A 17,253-nucleotide genomic window follows, 5' to 3' on the forward strand; every position below is an offset into this window, starting at 1 on the left:
CAAGGGTGGTCTCGTTTGACTCGGGGCAGCAAACAGCCAATCATGAATCACCTCAACACTTCCTAGCCCCTCCCTAGCAACCATTGTCGAGCACATTAGCAACCAAAATCCATAGAGGGATATCTTCCATTCTGAATGTCACAGAGGCATGGGAGTTGGTTTATATCATTCATACTGACAAGCAGCCTTTGGAGTTTCATGATTGGCAGCTGCCAAGCCAGTCCCTAGCAACTAAATAGAGTACCCTAGCAACCGTTTTGCAACACCTATATCTCTGCTTCAGAACATCGTATAGAGATGGGGTTTGGTTTAAATCATTCACACTGACAAGCAGCCTTTGTAGTTTCATGATTGCCAGCTGCCAAGCCACTCCCTAGCAACTAAACAGAGTACCCTAGCAACCGTTTAGCAATAACTATATCTCTGCACCGGAAAATCAGAGAGACTTCTGGGTTGATTCATTTCAATCCGGATGGCAAAGACACTTGATTAGTATCACTATGGTAACTGCCTAGCATCCATATGGGGTTACCCAAGCAACCGAGTAACAAATCACATATCTCTGCACCAGAAAATCGAAGAGACTTCTGGGTTGATTTATTTCAATCAGGATGGCAAAGACACTTGATTAGAATCACTATGGTAACTGCCTAGCAACAAGGAGAGGTTACCCTAGCAACCAAGTAACAAATCACATATCTCTGGATCAGAACATCGTAGACACTTCCGGGTTGACTGATTTTACTCAGGATAGCAAGGAGACTTGATAAATATCACTATGGTAACTGCCTAGCAACCAGATGGGGGTATCCTAGCAACCGAGTAAAAAAACACATATCTCAGCAGTTATAAAATGCTATTTGACGAGTTTTCCCACGGCAAGCACCACTCACATTTTCTTCAGGAAATGTACCTATCTATTTAGTGGTGCTTGCAAAGCATCACTATTGTAATCTCACAAACTTTTTATTTTTATTATATCTTTGTACAAAACTTCGGCACCTAACTCGTCCCGCACCATTTGGCATAGACCCACGAACGAGGTGTCAAATCGAACGGCCTATTGAGGACACATGTGCTATGACTTTTATAAGCGATCGGGGGTACGGTGTTTGCCCCAGGGGCAAAAAAGCGGCCGAAAAATCCCATAGACTTAACTGCATCAAACTTTGACACGTCACAGCTCCGAGCGAGGATTTCGCAGAAACGTGTGATTTGCCACATTTGAAGAGGCTGGCAGGCTCTGTAAGAGCATACCTCAATATGGGGTAAATGTTGCACCCCTGGGGGGCAGGAGCTGCCCAAATTCGCCCCCATTGACTTACAATGGTGTAGGACGGCCCATGAAATGAAATTGCATAGGGATTTTGTATTGAACATAGCTCTGGATCACAGTGTCATAGAGACAAGGGGGCGGGTTTATTTTACTCAGACGACCAATCAGTCTCTCAGGATCATTGTGAAGCTATCAAGCCACGCCCTAGCAGGTCTGTACCAGAAAATCGAAGAGACTTCTGGGTTGATTTATTTCAATCAGGATGGAAAGGAGACTTGATTAGTATCATTATGGTAACTGCCTAGCAACCACATGGGTTTACCCTAGCAACCGGGTAACAAATCACATATCTCTACACCAGAAAATCAGAGAATTCTGGGTAGATTTATTTCAATCAGGATGGCAAGGAGACTTGATTAGTATCATTATGGTAACTGCCTAGCAACCAGATGGGGTTACCCTAGCAACCGAGTAACAAATCACATATCTCTGCACCAGAAAATAGTAGAGACTTCCGGGTTGACTTATTTCACTCAGGATGAACACATGAAAAATTCTATGACAATTATTTTAGTGCTTAGCAACAAGTTAGAAAACGCTATTTGACGAGATTTGCCACGGCAAGCACCACTCACATTTTCTTCAGGAAATGTACCTATCTAGTTAGTGGTGCTTGCCAAAGGCAAAGTATCACTATTGTTCTCTTGCATACTTATTTTTCTTCTTATTATTATTATTCCACACAAAGTTTGACATATTTCACACAGGATTGCAAGGAGCCTTTTGAGTATCACCTTGGTAACTGTCTAGCAACCAGATGGTTTTACCCTAGCAACCAAGTAACAAATCACATATCTCTGCACCAGAACAACATAAAGACTTCTGGCTTTGTTCATGGGACTCAGGGTAGCAAGGATCAATATCTATCTATCTATTTATCTATCTATCTATCTGAGGGTCAATATATATATATATATATATATATATATATATATATATATATATATATATATATATATATATATATATATAAATCCCAACTGACGTTTTCACACACACACACAGACAAAAAGGGCCTGACAGCCCTGCATCTCTCTCTCTCTCTCTCCCTCAGAGGATTTATATTATCAAGCAGCCAATAAGTAATTACCTAAAATCTTCATAGCAACACCCTAAACATGCTAAAAAAGTGCTAGCTTCATGCTAACACATGCTAGCATCACCTAGCGAAGTGTTAAAACATGGTAAAAAAGTGCTAGCATCATGCTAACAAATGCTAGCATCGCCTAGCGAAGTGCTTAAACATGCTAAAAACGTGTAAGCATCATGCTAACACATGTTAGCATAACCTAGCAGAGTGCTAAAACATGCTAAAAACGTGTTACCATCATGCTAATACATGTTAGCATCGCATAGCGGAGTGTTAAAACATGCTAAAAATGTGCTAGCATAATGCTAACACGTTAGCATTACCTAGCGATGTGCTAAAAACGTACTAGCATCAAAAAATGATAACATCATACTAACACTTGTTAGCATCATGCTAACACATGCTAGCATTGCCTAGCGAAGTGTTAAAACATGCTAAAAATGTGCTAGCATCATGTCAACACATGCTAGCATCGCCTAGCGAAGTGTTAAAACATGCTAAAAACATGTTAGCATCATGCTAACACATGGTAGCATCACCTAACGAAGTGCTAAAAACGAACTAGCATCAAAACATACTAGCATCGCCTAGCAAAGTACTACAACATGCTAAATATTGAGTTTCCTAGGGTGTGAGGTGACGAGTGGGTGTGGGGATACTCACGGGTCCCCTGCTGAGTGCTGCTATGTTGAAGTTTACCCCGGTGGACGAGAGGGTTGCCTCCCTATGCCTACGGGTTGTGGGGGGAAACGCTGACTGTTGTCTGTGCATATGCACCGAACAGCAGTTCAGAGTATTCTGCCTTTTTGGAGACCCTGAATGGAGTCCTGAATAGGGCCCCAGTAGGGGACTCAAAGGCGTGATTGGGAGGAACGGCCTCCCCGATCTGAAATCAAGTGGATGTTTGTTATTAGACTTCTGTGCTAGTCATGGATTATCTATAACAAACACCATGTTCGAACATAAGGATGCTCATAAGTGTACGTGGTACCAGAGCACCCTAGGCCGAAGGTCGATGATCGATTTTGTAATCATGTCGTCGGATCTGAGGCTATATGTTTTGGACACTCAGGTGAAGAGAAGGATGGAGCTGTCAACCGATCACCATCTGGTGGTGAGTTGGGTCAGGGGGTGGGAAAAGACTCTGGCAAGGCCTGGGAAGCCCAAGCGAGTAGTGCGGGTGAACTGGGAACGTTTGGAGGAGGTCCCTGTCTGCGAGATCTTAAACTCACAGCTCCGGCGGAGCTTTTCAGGCATCCCTGCGGAGGTTGGGACATTGAACCGGAGTGGGCAATGTACAAAGCTTCCATTGTCGAAGCCGCGGTGGAGAGCTGCAGCCTCAAGGTTTTAGGTGCTGCAAGGGGTGGTAACCCTCGAACACCGTGGTGGACACTGGTGATCAGCGAAGCCGTCCAACTGAAGAAAGAGGGATTTGTTGTCCCGGAGGTCTCCGGAGGCAGATGCAAGGTACCGACAGGCCAGAAGGGCTGCGGCCTCGGCCGTGAGGGAGGCAAAGCAGTGGGTGTGGGAAAAGTTCGGAAAAGCCATGGAGAAGGACTTTCGGTCCGCACCAAAGTGCTTCTGGAAAACCGTCTGCCACCTTAGGAGGGGGAAACGGGGAACCATCCAAGCTGTATACAGCAAAGATGGGATGCTGTTGACCTCAACCGAGGGGGTTTTTTGGCCTAAGGAGTGGCAGAACGGGGTGGTGGTTCCCCTCTTCAAAAAGGGGGATCAGAGAGTGTGTGACAACTACAGGGGTACCACACTTCTCAGCCTCCCTGGTAAAGTTTACTCCAAGGTGCTGGAGAGGAAGGTTCGGACGATCGTCAAACCTCGGATTGAAGAGGAACAATGCAGTTTTCGTCCTGGCCGTGGAACGATGGACCAGATCTTTACTCTCGCAAGGATCCTGGAGGGGGCCTGGGAGTATGCCCATCCGGTCTACATGTATTTTGTGGATCTGGAGAAGGCATATGACCGGGTCCCCCGGGAGAGGCTGTGGGAGGTGCTGCGGGAGTATGGGGTAGGGGGTCCCTTCTTAGGGCGATACAATCCCTGTATGTCCAAAGCGAGAGCTGTGTCCGTGTCCTCGGCACGAAATCGAGTTCATTCCATGTGGGGGTTGGTCTCCGCCAAAGCTGCGCTTTGTCACCAATCCTGTTTGGGATATTCATGGACAGGATATCGAGGCGTAGTCAGGGTGGGGAAGGTATGCGGTTCGGTGGGCTGGGGATCTCATCGCTGTTTTTTGCAGATGATGTTGTCTTCATGTCATCATCGGTCCATGACCTTCACCTCTCACTGAATCGCTTGGCAGTCCAGTATGAAGCGGCTGGGATGAAGATTAGCACCTCTAAATCTGAGGCCATGGTTCTCAGCACGAAACCGATGGAGTGCGTACTCCAGGTGGGGAAGGAGGTATTGCCCCAAGTGAAGGAGTTCAAGTACCTCGGGGTCTTGTTCACGAGTGAGGGGACAATGGAGTGGAAGGTTGGCCGGAGAATCGGGGCAGCGGGGGCGGTATTGCACTCACTCTATCGCACCATTGTCACGAAAAGAGAGCTACCGGTCTCGATCTCGATCTACCGGTCAGTTTTTGTTCCTACCCTCACCTATGGTCATGAAGGCTGGGTCATGACCGAAAGAACTAGGTCGCGAGAACAAGCGGCCGAAATGGGCTTCCTCAGAAAGGTGGCGGGCTTCTCCCTTAGAGATAGGGTGAGGAGCTCAGTAATCTGTGAGGAGCTCGGAGTAGAGCCGCTGCTTCTTTGCGTTGAAAGGAGTCAGTTGAGGTGGTTTGGGCATCTGGTAAGGATGCCCCCTGGCCGCCTCTCTAGGGAGGTGTTTCAGGCACGTCCAGCTGGGAGGACGCCTCGGGGAAGACCCAGGATTAGGTTGAGAGATTACATCTCCACACTGGCCTGGGAACGCCTCGGGGTCCCCCAGTCAGGACTGGTTAATGTGGCTTGGGATAGGGAAGTTTGGGGCCCCCTGCTGGAGCAGATGCCCCCGCGACCTGACTTCGGATAAGCGGTTGAAGATGGATGGATGCATGGAAAAATTATAATTACACAAAAGTAAAAAAAAAATGTATTATAATTTTCTTTTTTAGGATATTTTATGAAATTAAAAAATTTTGTTTGCATACACAAACCATGTAGTATGTTACTCACAGCCCCTGATCCAGCATCAGCTTTTCTCATCCCATTCTCCTTGTTATGGGAGTTGGAACATGGTGCAGTTTGGCTGCATAATCAGTGAATCGAGTGAGCATTTGACCCTGTATTTCATTTCGTGGTCAGTGGAAGACTAAATGCGTTTACCGATTTTTTTAATGCTGCATGTATTTATACATGAGTTAATTGACTTTCACTCAACTAAATGTTAAATGCTTTAAAACAGAGCAGTTTGGATGCAAACTGATCTTAGAGAAGTAATTACAGGCAGCTTTAAAACAAAGCAATTCGGATGCACAAACAGTCAGCGATCATTCTATGTTGTATGTAAATGTATAATCATGCTGTGTCAATGGAAAGATTTCTCTGGCTTATGGCTGTGCTATATTATACCAGAAAACATGTGTGTTTACACACTTTTTAATGCAGCCTACATGAATCAATCATGAAAACCAAAGTTTCACTTACCCGAATATAACTTTTTTTGACAAAATGTTGCTTTATGAGGACACATATCTTAACTCATGCTGTGATTGTCTTGACAACTGCAAAGTTTATGACAGCTGCTCATGTAAGCTCCAATGCACAACTGTTACAAATAATGAGTACAAATGGATTTCACTGAAGCGTTCAGATTTACATTTCTTTACAAGCATTATTTTGCAGTTTTAAAACTTAAATCTTAGAGTGGGCTAAAAGAAGACTTGTTGTGCTCTGCCCATCATTGATAAGCATGGCTCATACTCTCTAAAACTAAAATACCCATCATGCAAACACATACTACAACTTCATTGTGCATCTCTGGTAATCAAGCCTCCCACTTTCTAGAACTACAATGCCCATCATACACTACATCTCCTCCCCAAAGTTTGCACACTTTTACTCCTGATATATCGCAAAACGGGGAAAGGAGAGGTGTACAAAAGCAATGCGTTACTTATTTATAAATAATAAGATATTATGGTCTAAAATAAAAAATATGCCTTACTTTGCACGTTACATGAAAAAAGTAATCCGATTATGTAATGCAAATTACTTATAATGAGTTACCCCCAACAATGAATACGCCTTCCATGGGTAACACATTGTCGCACCAATGATCATTTTCACAGGTGATCGTGAATGCCTTTACAAAACAATTTAACTTGCCACAAATTTGCCTCTCGTTATTTTCACATGCAAATTAGCTTTTAATTTGCCGCAATTGTTTGCCAGAAATTTGCTGCTCTTCGCCGGTAGTGTTGAATATCCAGTATACTTTTGGCAACAATGGACAATTTCCCAAAAGTTTGCAGCAAAGATTATTTGCATGTGAAAATGATCTGCGGAAAGTTTGCAGCATGATCTCTTGATTTTAAGGGTGGGGATCGCTCTCCAACTATCTCTCTAATTTAATATGTGACAAAGGGCATCCCGATGTGTTATTTCTGCCAAAACACGGACATTGTGTCTAATTCGAGACAGATGAGACACAGCCACTGTACTACACAACAATGACGTCTTTCATTGCACGCTGCACTACATGTCTTGATATATTATAAAATAATGATCTCTCACATCAAAAGTTTGTGAGAAATTGTGCATTTCTTTGTTAATTAACCATGTAAAAAGCACAATCCACTCCGCATTGGTTTATTTTGTGATAAAAGCAGCTGACAAAGCATCTTGGTTACTGTTGTAAAAATTTTAGTCCTCATGTTATGACCCCTTTAATCATATTATCTTATAGGGGCCAATATTAGTTTATTTCATTGTATTTGTGCAGATAAAGTAGCTTCTCATCAAATGGGAGTGGACTATATTTTGTAAGTTAGAGGATATATACATATATTGTGAGCACATATCACAGTGGTACACTATATCAAGCATACTGAATCAATTTAATTACATGTATACTGTAGTATATACAGTCAGAAACAAGGACCATGCTAATCCAGTGCTGGTCAGCTCCATCATATCTGTCGACATATTTTGAAATACACGCTGTTCCTTCCTCAAAGCGCATTATATAGTATAGGGAGAATCTCCTCAACCACCACCAGTGTCCAGTGTCCAGCATCCGCTTGGATGATGCGACGGCAGCCATAGTGCGCCAGAACACCCACCCCCACACCCACACGGTGGAGAGGAGATGTAGCCAATTCAGGGATGGAGATTATTAGGAGGCCATGATAGATGGGGCCAATGGGGGAATTTGGCCAGGACACCAGGGTTAAACCCCTACTGTTTACAAGAAAGTGCCCTAGGGATTTTTAATGACCACAGAGAGTCAGGACCTCGGTTTAACATCCCATCCGAAGGATGGTGCCTTTTTTTTACAGTATAGCGTCCCTGTCACTATACTGGGGCATTAGGACCCACACAGACCATAGGGTGAGCACCCCCTGCTGGCCTCCCTAATACCACTTCCAGCAGCAACCTTGGTTTTCCCCAAGAGGTCTCCCATCCAGGTACTGGCCAGGCTCAACCCTGCTTAGCTTTAGTGGGCAACAGGCAATAGCTGCAGGGTGATATGGCAGCTCTACATTGGAAGTTCTATTGAGTACTATGGATGTCGTATAATGGACTATTGCAGTCAAACAGATGGATGTCAACATTGCTAGATCAAAATCTACACTACTATAACAAAAAATGTTCGGACTTAACAGGTTTGTTTGTACTCTTTACACAAAATAAATAATCATCCTCTGAAAGTAATTTAGATTGATCAGAGCTTTCAATGGAAGGAATGTGCAGCCTTATATCTTTTTAATGGTGTATTGGTTGAACAGATTACTTAATAAAGCGATACCAAACACATGTACTAAATGTAAACAATTGAAAACAAATGCCCCCTGCGGCCTTTGGGAATAAACTGGTTTAAAAATGTTTTGATCATTATTAATAATGGGATGCCAGAGAATCTTCCTGCACTGATTTGCTTCCGATTGAGTGAATGGACTAGGACTAGATCAAATAGTTGTGATTTTGTTGATGGTGGCCATGTTTTTATAGCTATGTAGCTGTCCTTACCGACCTTGATGGCACCTTAGACACAGACACTGCATGCTAAATTTCAAGTCAATCGGCCCAACCAAAGTTAGATCAATTTGAATTTATTTTACAATTATAGCACCACCAAGAGGTGAAGATGTACAATTGTTTTGAGGTCCTTAGTATAAGCCCATACATATATTTATAAAATTTGGTGATAATATCTCAATCCATTTAAAAGTTATAACCATTTTAATAAAATGGACACTCCCACAATGAACATTTTGAAGTACCGTTTGACGATAAATCAAACTATCAAAATTCCTTGAACAGCTTTTCATATTGGGACTCTGAAAGAAATTCAAAGTGAAAGATTCAGCAAACAATCAACAATATCGGGAAAACAAAGGGGCAGAATCAAAAACAGCCAGATCTTAAATGAGTCGCCTTGATGCAAGGAAACAAAGGAAAAAAATATTTTGTTTCTAGCAATTACGGTTCAAGAGTTATTACCCAAAAAGTTCATTTTATTTTTTTGATCACTGTAGCACCACCGTGAGGTTGATCGGGGTGAGACTTTGCGTCATTGTAAACTTTAGGAGTACTACCGTTCCCAAACATTTCAAGTCTCATGGCCTTACAGTACTGTCTACATGATCAGATTTAGGGCAGAACAATTTTAATGATAATATAGCTGCAAGCATATAGCATTGAGTCCAATGAACAGTGTATGAGCATTTCGGAAAAGTAAACTTTCAATCTAAAAAGAACCAGATTTATTTTAAAATGAACTAAAATAGCTGGTTCTTAGAATTTTTGTCCAGTATGTGGTGCTCTTCTGAAACTGCTCAGGTAGTATCTGGGAATTATGGTTATCATGCAGAAAAGCATTCAAGAGTTATAAGCCAAAATAGGCATTTTTCTATCTCCTGACCAGAAGGAGGTCAGTGCGGTAAAATGCTAAAGGGTACCTCAGGGCCTAATTTAATGACATGTACCAAGTTTCGTCCCAATCCCTCAAAGCGTTTGCAGAGATACAGCCTCAAGTTCAAATTTGCATGTTCTTCGTCGAATTCACTTCATGAACGATTTAGAAAAAGTAGTTTTTTCAGAACATTCTAAATGGCGGAAACATTTTCATGACGGAAAATGAGGTCATAGGGTGCAGTCGAATGGTCTTGAGCCAAAGAATCAGAGGAAAACATTATATAATTTCTAGGACTCATGGTTCAAATGTTATTAAAATAAACGTGAGTGCAAGTTTGGGCAGTTGGTAGCGCTAGAGGGTTTGCGGTAGAGATGCCACATTTGCTGTGGTGATATATCAGACTGTCCTCTATCTGTGTCCTAAATTTCACAACTTTCCCGCGAGCGGTTCTATGGGCTGCCATAGACTCAAGAGCAGAAGAAGAAGAATAAGAAATATAGCTGCAAGCAGCAATACTGGGGTCAAGCCAATTATAGGAACCATGAGCAGAAAAAGAAGCTTTGTCACATGTTTTTGGTTAGAGTCCGATGGACAGTGTATGAGGAGTCAGAAAAATTTAACTTTCAATCATAAAAACCAATTTATTTTAAAAATAACAAAAAATAACTAGTTCACTTTTGTCCAGTATGTGGCACTGTTCTGAATATGCTGAGGTACTATCTGGGCATGATGGTTATCATGCAAGAAAGCATTCAAGAGTTATAAGCCATTTATAATGGCAATTTTTCTATCACCTGACCAGTAGGAGACAGTGTGCCAAAACACTGCAGGTAACCTCGGGACATAATGGTGAAGTTTCATCCCAATTTCTCAAAGCGTTGCAGTTTAATTTTGTGCATTCTTCGTAGAATTCATTTAAGCGTCATTCAAAAACAGCATTGTCTATCAAAATTATGTGAATAATCTTTGTCGTGAGTGCAGAACAATATTCGTGCAAATCGGAGAAACAGTCTAGGAGGAGTTCACAAAAGTAGGCTTTCAAAACATAAAAAAATGGCAGACAGGAAAATTGCTTGATCATGACATAATTGGTTTCATTGTTCTCGGTATGAATCACAGAATCTATCAAGACCAGACTCATGACAGTAAGCAAAAGGAGTCAATTGCTATTAGCATTTTTATGAAATAATATTATAATATTTGACCACAAGGTGACGCTTTCCAGAAACTTTTTGAGTCCCTACAGAGCGTGGTGCCAAAGACACATAGAGTTCCTAACCCTAACCCATACGCCAAGTCGTTCGTAAAATACTGCATTTCATGACTAATTTCAAAATGTCCAAAGTCCAAAATGGCCGACATTGGAAAATGTGGTATAGTACGACTCAGTTTGTAGCGTTTGAACACATTTACCAAAAATATCTAAAACTGTCTCTTTAGATCAAGTGTTATAAGTAAAAAAAAAAATCTGTTTTTGCTATCTCTTGGCCAGCAGGAGGCAGTGCGTCAAAATGCTGCAGGTAAACTCAGGGCCTAATAGTGATGACACTTACCAAGTTTCGTCCCAATATCTCAGCGTTGCTGAGATACAGCCTCAAGTTTCATATTGCACATTCTTCGTCTAATTTGATGAAGTGCCATTCAATAATGGTAAAGTTTATCAAAACTCTGTGAATAACTTTTTGTTGTGAGTGCCTCTAGATGATGCAGGCCAATTTTCTTGCAAATTGTACAAACAGTCTAGGGGGAGTTTGAAAAAGTAACTTTTCAAAACATTTGACAGACAGGAAGTTTGCTCGATAATGTCATAATTGGTATAATTTTTCTCAAAATGAACCACGGAATCTATCAAGACCAGTCTCATGACAGTAGGCAAAAGAAGTCAATACCTATTAGCATTTTTAGAAATAGCATTATATTTTTTAACACAAAGTGGCGCTGTCCTGAAACTTTTTGAGAACATTCAGTGCATGGTGCCAAAGATACATACTGAGTTTCGTAACGATACTCAAGAGTTGTTTGTAAAATACAGCATTTTACACCTAAATTAAAAATTGCTGATGTCCAAAATGACGGACATAGGCATAGGCAATACCCCACTGAATCTAATGAGAATTTGATGATTTTATGACAAACTGTTCAGAAGATAAATACAAAAATTAGCTTTTTTCATATCTCATGACCATTAGTTGGCACTGTTCCTAAACTTAGCAGGTACACTCTAGTCATGGTGCATATGACAAATAATAAGTTTGGTATGAATACGCTAAAGCGTTACGGATATATATGCTCACGTCCATTTTGGCATGCTCTTCGTCTAATTTGTTGAAGCACCATTTGAAAATGGTATGGTTTATAAAAATTCTGTGAATAGCTTTTTGTCTGGCCTCTAGATGATGCATAACAATTTTCATGCAAATCAGACAAACAGTCTAGGAGGAGTTCGAAAAAGTAGCTTTTCAAAACATTTAAAAGTGGCGGACAGAAGTTAGCTCGATCATGGCATAATTGGTGTCATTGTTCTCGGCATGAACCACGGAATCTATCAAGACCAGTCTCATTAAAGTAGGCAAAAGGAGTCAATCTCTATTAGCATTAATAGAAATATCATTATAAATATTGACCACAAGGTGGCGCTGTCCCGAAACTTTTTCAGTCCTTTCAGAGTATGGTGCCAAACACACATACCAAGTTTCGTAACAATATGCCAAGTCATTGGTAAGCACAGCATTTTATGATTAAATTCATAATGGCCGATGTGGTTCGACTGATCTAAAGAGACAATTTTCATAATTTTTCAGCAAAAGTACTAAAACAACAACAAGTAACAAGTTTTGTCCAATCCCTCCCATGTGTTGCAGAGATACAGGCTCAAGATTAATTTGCACAGTGTTTAAACATAGATATTGTATGAACTGTAAGATTAATGACCAATGTCTTTGAAGTCCATCCTGTATTAACTGCAGAAATTCACATAGATGCAATTGTCCTTGTTAATTGGCTGATGAAGTCTTTTGTTGGCAATTGCTAGTCTATGTATTCCATTTCAAGAGTGTAGTCCATCAAAAGGCAGAGATAACTGAGGTCCATTGAACATCAACCTGGCCGGTAAATTCGGTGTGGCAGCAACTTCGGTGTGGCAGCAACAAATGACTTCATCATTCGCTACTGTCCACATGATATTGATGAAAAGCCTAATGTTGTCAGAAGAACTACGGCCCAAACTCATCCAGGCTTGTGTCATGGTTTGAGGAAGCTTTACATTCTTTAATGATTCAGTTTAAACTTCTAACTAAAGTGGAGCCAATTCTGTAGCATAAGATTAATAAAATTCAGCAGCAAAGCAATCTAGCCCCAGAGACTACCTCATCAGAATTTTACAAGTTTATCTCAGAATCAGGACAATTTTTTACTATAACAGCGTCAGTTTAGAGAGTTCTAATGGTTCCAACATTTTCGAATATCTTCATCAGTAGACGAAGGCTTGGAACTATAAAGATGAATATATAACTATTTAAAGGCATTACTAATATAAATGGCAGATGTAAAAATGTAAACACCAGCTGATTTCACTGAGGGAATGGTAGAGAAAGACTCACGCTGTTTTATATATCTTGACAAAAGCTTCCCTGCTTTGTCCCTTGACTCAAAGTATGACTGTCTTTCCCTGAATAACCAAAACTCAACTTTCCATGACAAAGCATTTTATCTGTATTTCACTCTGGTCAATTCTCTGAGGCCATCAGACGACATTCTGTGCTTCAGCTCTGCCTCTGCCCATTTAATATTCCCTTCCAACTCCACAAGTTCTTAGGCTTTGGATTTCTTGGTAAATGAGGCATACTGTGTGATCCAACCCCTAATAACTGCCTTAAGTGCCTCCTAAGCCCCGCCCACAGAGGATACTGAGGACCAGTTGGTCTCTATATAAACATTGGTTTCAGTCTTTAATATTTGTTGGAAATAAGGATTTTGCAAAAGGGATACATTAAAGTTCCAGCTATATGATTTATTTTTCTCTGTAAGTGGCAACATCTCTAAATTCACAAGGGCATGATCTGAGACTAAGATGTTTCCAATTGAGCAATCAAAAACGGATGAAATGAGGGATTTAGATATATAAAAAAATCTATTATACAATAAATCTTATGGACTGATGAAAAAAATATAGTCCCTACCAGGTGGATTCAAAAGTCACCAAATATCTGCAAGACCAAAATTTGTACACATCCTGTGATGTGTTAATGTTGTTCTAGGGGCTTACACACTTTTGCATCACTAGGATCAAGGACTGAGTCCATCAAAAGATTAAAGTCTCCTCCCAATATTATATCATGAGTGGTGCCAGCGGCTTGCAAAATCCCTTTCAGATCAATAAAAAAGCCCTTATCATCATTAGGCACATAAATGTTATCTAAAACCAACCTTTGCCCCTGAACTTCTGCTAAAACAATAATGATTCTCCCTAATTTATCTTTAATCTGTTTGAGAGATTTTAATTGTATATGTTTACTTATCAATGTAATGGCTCCCCTACTCTTACTTGAGCCAGCGCTAAAGAAAACATGCCCATCCCATACCTTCCCAACTTTTTCAGCTTCCATGGTGCCCCAACCCATTCAGATTTCATGTGGAGCTCATTATAACATTTTACATTTGAATATAATTGAAAAAAATAATTGCGTATCAAATAAAAAAGGTTATACAGATGACATTCCAACATTAATGCAACAATCAAACCCCAACCTTCCTCCCGAACCAAACAAACAGAAAAAAGAAAAACGTGTTCATTAACCCTGCACATGACAGCACCAACCGGCGCCAATCCCTCTAAACTCAAAAGGTCCATGTACTCCTACGAGAGCCCCTGTGATAACTTTGCCATCAGATTGCTCAAGTCTGGTGCTTCTGCACAAATTTTGTGAGGCAAAGTTACATAACAGAAAATAATTTGTAACAAACCCCAGCCAATAGGCAGAATAAACACAAAGAAAGATTTAAAGGTGTGTTCCTCCACAAAACAAATTTCAACTGATATAAAGCCGTTCAGTGTCCTCAGACAGACAAACAAGTGTTCAGGGAGCCGGTTGATTTTGAGTGCAGCAGATGACAATCAATCCAATGTCCCACAAAAATACTCCACAAAACAAACTCCAGCCGCTAAGCAGAACCAACACAAACAGAAACAAAATTGGCGCCCAGCTTCCTCAGACAATTGAGTAAATATTCAGTGAGTCAATCCAGTCAAATTAATGAGATCATGTCGCTTTTTCGTTAGAAGTCGCTCCACTTATGAACGAGACTATACATGAAAACTCATTCAGTGGTGTTTAAAATGCATCTCTGAAAGAACCTCATGAAGTTGCTAGAATGATCAGACTGTTCAGAGCTGTGAAGACAAAGTGTCATGACTTTGACTGAAGTTCAAATATTAGCTAATTTTGATGACTTCACTATTATTCTAATACATGGAAAATAATATTATTAAAAATTTGTAGATGAGTGTAAACTTTTGACTGCTTGTATAGTTACGTGTAGTAAAACTTGTTCTCTGGTTTGTCCTGCAGTGTTGTCCACAATAATGCTAGCTGTGCGAAAATACAGGACATTACGACTGAAGAAACTGTTGACACACAAGCTGGAGACTGAGGAGTTCTCAGAGAAAGCCATGAGTTTTGCCATCCCAGAGATAGAGTCCAATAAAACTGTTTCTCTACGGCCTCATCCACGCCGTCGAGAGCACAGACTGTGCAGGGAGGAAGTGGCCGCCAGCATCCGCATGTCGCTGTGCCACTCTAACCTCATTGGACCCGAGGACGAGGTTTTCCAACAGTTCATTATGGAACGGCTGACCGACGCAGATGAAGACTTGTACGTGCCGCCCTTTGACTGGCTGCACACCTACGCATTTGAGGGGACAGGGTCGGCGACAGGCTCACTCAGCTCACTGGATTCTGTGACCTTTGACCCTTGTGATGAGGGGCCACATTTCCTGCGACTGACACCCTGGCAAAGTGGAGCAGAAGACGAAACCTCGTTCTGACTTGATGAACAACATCTCTAGACCAACAACAAAAAAGAGAAATCACTTCAGTTTGTCCATTGATTCTCCAAGCCAGCAATGAGATTAAATGGAGAGTCTCATTTTTTCTTCTGAGAGAAAGATCTCAGTAACCTCACATGTGTCTCCTCTAAGGTATTAGAAAAGTCATCAAACTGTGAAACTCTATCTATAATCCAACATCATAGAAATCAATATAAACTCAAACATTTATCACCAAATTCTTCCAAGTCTCTGAGTTATGCCATACACATTAATTGTATAGCTCTATACTCTTACTGTATGCTGTACACTGAACACATTTGTCATAAGGGTTTGAACTGTAGTTTTAATCAGAGCTAGTTAATTTTCTGATAATAGCGGCATTTGTAACATTTATATTTTCAGCAGTCTGTTATAAACAATATTTTTATCATTTTATAATTGCAAATATGCCATTTTTAATTAACAGTTGCTATTTTAACATGCAGCAGCATGTTAATTATTTGTCATTTAGAGTGATGCAGTACAATTTGTAATATAAATAGCAATGAAAAAAATAGGTATATACTTGCAGCACAATACAGATATACAGAGCAAAGTTGACTGTATAGCAGTGGGTCTCAACTGGCTTTGCTTCAGGACCCATATTTTACATGTAACCTGTATTTAATGTAACCTTAGTTACATTTTCTTTTATCTTGAATACATTTTAAAAAAGTATTTCAAGTTTTAAGGGCATGTCACAAGTAAAATGTACTGCCCCCTTTACAGTAAAAGCTGATGAGCCTCTTTTATTTACTGTCCAGTTTATTTCCAAAAAATCAAACATCATTCAAAAAGAAAAGATGTTACGCAGGAGAAAAACATTGTCCATAATTTGTACATAAGCCTTGAGGTCTAGAAGTTAAATCCCTTTGCGTACTTGATCTTACATTATATTTACAGTGCAATGCCATGTATGCACAGGTTAGACCATCGATGGATCCTCATTACTGTGGTTAGGTCAATATAGCTAGCTACAAAAAAGAAAAAATGAAACAGGAGTCAAGTCAAGTCAAATAATTTTTATTTGTATAGCGCCTTTCACAGCACACATCATTTCAAAGTAGTTTTACAGCAGATCAGGCATTAACTTAAGATAAAACTGTAATGTCTATAATGTCTATGAGTCATCATTGTGTAATTTGTTAAAATACGATTGTGAAATGTGTTTAAAAATATGTAATTAAATAATAATTGTATTTATAACCCAGTGAGCAAACCGAAGGTGACTGTGGCAAGGAACACAAAACTCCACTAGATGTTTGTTAATTGGAGAAAAATAACCTTGGGAGAAACCAGACTCACTGTGGGGGCCAGTTCCCCTCTAGCTAACATCATGAATATAATGCCAATATTACTTATGTATAGTGCAAGTCATAGTATAAAATTATTAAACTAAGTAAATGTTAAGGAACAGTGTTTAAACATAAATTCCTTGCATTTATATAGCGCTTTTCTAGGCACTCAAAGTGCTTTACATAGTATAGGGGGAATCTCCTCAACCACCACCAGTGTGCAGCATCCACCTGGATGATGCAACGGCAGCAATAGTGTGCCAGAACTCCCACCACACACCAGCTATTGGTGGAGAGGAGAGAGTATAGTTATGTATAGATTAATACATTGCCATGGTAGATAGGGGCCAACAGGGTATTTGGCCAG

General features: G+C 40.5%; 1 protein-coding gene across 3 annotated transcripts in view; it reads left to right on the forward strand.

Moving 5' to 3' along the window:
- cdh19 (cadherin 19, type 2) overlaps positions 1 to 16,710 on the forward strand; it is a 238,028-nt gene extending 221,318 nt beyond the window's left edge. For all 3 annotated transcript variants that reach the window (XM_052113585.1, XM_052113587.1, XM_052113586.1), the window contains one exon: positions 15,074 to 16,710. In XM_052113585.1, coding sequence (XP_051969545.1) covers positions 15,074 to 15,549 — 476 coding nt within the window. In that variant the 3' untranslated portion in view covers positions 15,550 to 16,710. The remainder of the gene's footprint in view (positions 1 to 15,073) is intronic.
- The last annotated feature ends 543 nt before the right edge of the window (positions 16,711 to 17,253 follow it).

This window comes from Xyrauchen texanus, chromosome 41, assembly GCF_025860055.1.
Source record: "Xyrauchen texanus isolate HMW12.3.18 chromosome 41, RBS_HiC_50CHRs, whole genome shotgun sequence".
Lineage (NCBI taxonomy): Eukaryota > Metazoa > Chordata > Actinopteri > Cypriniformes > Catostomidae > Xyrauchen > Xyrauchen texanus.